Source organism: Egretta garzetta, unplaced genomic scaffold, assembly GCF_000687185.1.
Source record: "Egretta garzetta isolate BGI_Z169 unplaced genomic scaffold, ASM68718v1 scaffold219, whole genome shotgun sequence".
In the NCBI taxonomy this organism is placed as follows: Eukaryota; Metazoa; Chordata; class Aves; order Pelecaniformes; family Ardeidae; genus Egretta; species Egretta garzetta.
This window is the reverse complement of record NW_009260671.1, coordinates 517,620-519,469: the sequence shown is the minus strand read 5'-3', so window position 1 is coordinate 519,469 and position 1,850 is coordinate 517,620. Positions and strand designations below refer to the sequence as shown.

Sequence of the window (1,850 nt, the reverse complement as noted above, 5' to 3'; positions counted from 1 at the left end):
TCCCGCCACCCGGCCGGGGTGGTGCCTCCAGGTCCCCCGTGGCCAGCTACCCCGGCTGGTGCTTGCCCTGATGGCAGGGGGAGAAGGGGCTGCCCCCGGCCCTGGGGAAGAGGCTGCTGACAGGGACCCTGGGCAGGGGCAAGGCTGGGCTGTACCTCAGTGTCTCCTTGATAACGGCCCGAAGCATCGGCATTTTGGGGATATCCTCAGCACCAGGAAACCGGTCAGCGGGCACGACGGCTTTCAGCTCCTGGTACAGGGTCTCCTGGATGCCTGGGTCCCGGGAGAGGTGGTACAGGGCCCAGGACAGCGTGTTGGAGGTCTGGGGGAGGAGAGCACAGAGGGAGTGAGGGGGATGGGGCCGGTACCCAAGCAGCTTTGGCTCAGGTGTGGCAGCAGCACGGCACCAGGCAGCCCCTGCTCCGGTGCGCAGGGAAACCAGGGGTGAGGGGCAGCAAGCACGGGGGAAACTGAGGCAGGGAGCAGGGCAGGGAGCAGACCACAGGACAGGGTCTGTACCAACTGATCCCTGAGGGTTTGCCCCTATGGGGCATCAACCCTCCAACCCACCAGCCCAGAGCTCGCAGGGGCTGGGGAACATGCCTGACCGTGACCCTAAGGTTTCCCTGGCAGGGAGCTCAGCAGGGATCCCCTGGCAGGGGCTGTCCGGCCCTCACCGTGTCCACACCAGCCAGCAGCAGCTCGGCCACGCTGCCATAGACCTCATCCAGGCTGAGCCTGCCACTGGCCAGCAGGTAGCTCAGGTAGCCGGACACCTCCTTGCCCCGCTCCCCCTGCCCCTCCAGTTCCTCCATCTTTCGGTCAATCAGGGTCTTGCCTGCAGGGACAGAGAGCGGGACCCAGCACTGACGGAGCGAGGGTGGCCAAAAGGACACATGGACGGGGACTGTCCCATTTTGAGGGTCCTTAGGGAGTCTGATCCCCTTGTGCTGGGCCCCCACCATCACCGCTCACCGAAGGCGAAGATGGTGTCCCAGCTGTCCAGGTAGCGGTCCCAGAAGGGCAGCACCTTGCGGCTCCATCGGGGCAGGACGGTGGCAAAGATGGAGTTCTTGAACATGAGGTTGATGGAGTCGATGAAGCGCTGGGTTTCAGCGGGGACCTGCTGCTTCAGGCATCCGATGCGGGTCTCAAAGAGGATATAGGAGATCCCTGCGGGGGACAGGCTGCATCCAGACCCCACAGGGATGGAAAGAGCAGGGCAGGGCAAAGGCGAGGACCCCCCTACCTTCCAGGGCGAAGCGGTAGAGCAGGTTGGCCACGTCCCCCACCAGCACCCCCGAGGGGCTGCGGCTTCGCTCGTCCCGCAGACGCACCATCAGGTCCGACACCACCTCCCCAATGGCATCTGCGTACAGCACCGCCTCCGAGGGCTTCAGCAGCCGCTTGTTGAGGACCTGGCGCAGGCGGTACCAGCGCTCCCCTTCCCTGCGCAGGGATGGGGCTCAGCACAGGAGGAACGGCCAGGCAAGGGGCAGTGGCTGGCAGCAACTTCCCAAACCCTGGGAGCACCCTCCCAATGCCAGGCTGGAACCACCCTGGGGATCTTTCCTCCCCCCCATGACCGTGCCCTTCTGCTTGGGGAGTGACATGCTGCTTGCAGGAAAGGGAGCAATGCGAGCTGCCACCTGGACCCTACACCCAAGGAAGGGGCAGGAGCTGCCTGCCACCCTGCAGAGCACAGCCAGGGCAGGACTCACTCGGTGAAGGGTCCGTAGGGCAGGCGCCGGGTGTCCCGGTGCTCCTTCCACAGGGCCATGTCGCTCCGCATGGGGTACTTGCCCTCCTGCCGTAGCAGCTGCTCCAGCACCCCTGGGCTCCCGATGGTG

General features: G+C 65.5%; 1 protein-coding gene across 1 annotated transcript in view; it reads right to left on the bottom strand.

The window, feature by feature from the left end:
* Positions 1-1,850, bottom strand: part of LOC104132432 (sterol 26-hydroxylase, mitochondrial) — a 4,026-nt gene that overhangs the window by 748 nt on the left and 1,428 nt on the right. Inside the window, exons 2-6 of the mRNA XM_035901115.1 lie at positions 1,722-1,838; positions 1,250-1,449; positions 976-1,173; positions 678-838; positions 156-322 (exon numbers count right to left, since the gene is read on the bottom strand). Of these exons, the coding sequence (XP_035757008.1) occupies positions 156-322; positions 678-838; positions 976-1,173; positions 1,250-1,449; positions 1,722-1,838 (843 nt within the window). The remainder of the gene's footprint in view (positions 1-155; positions 323-677; positions 839-975; positions 1,174-1,249; positions 1,450-1,721; positions 1,839-1,850) is intronic.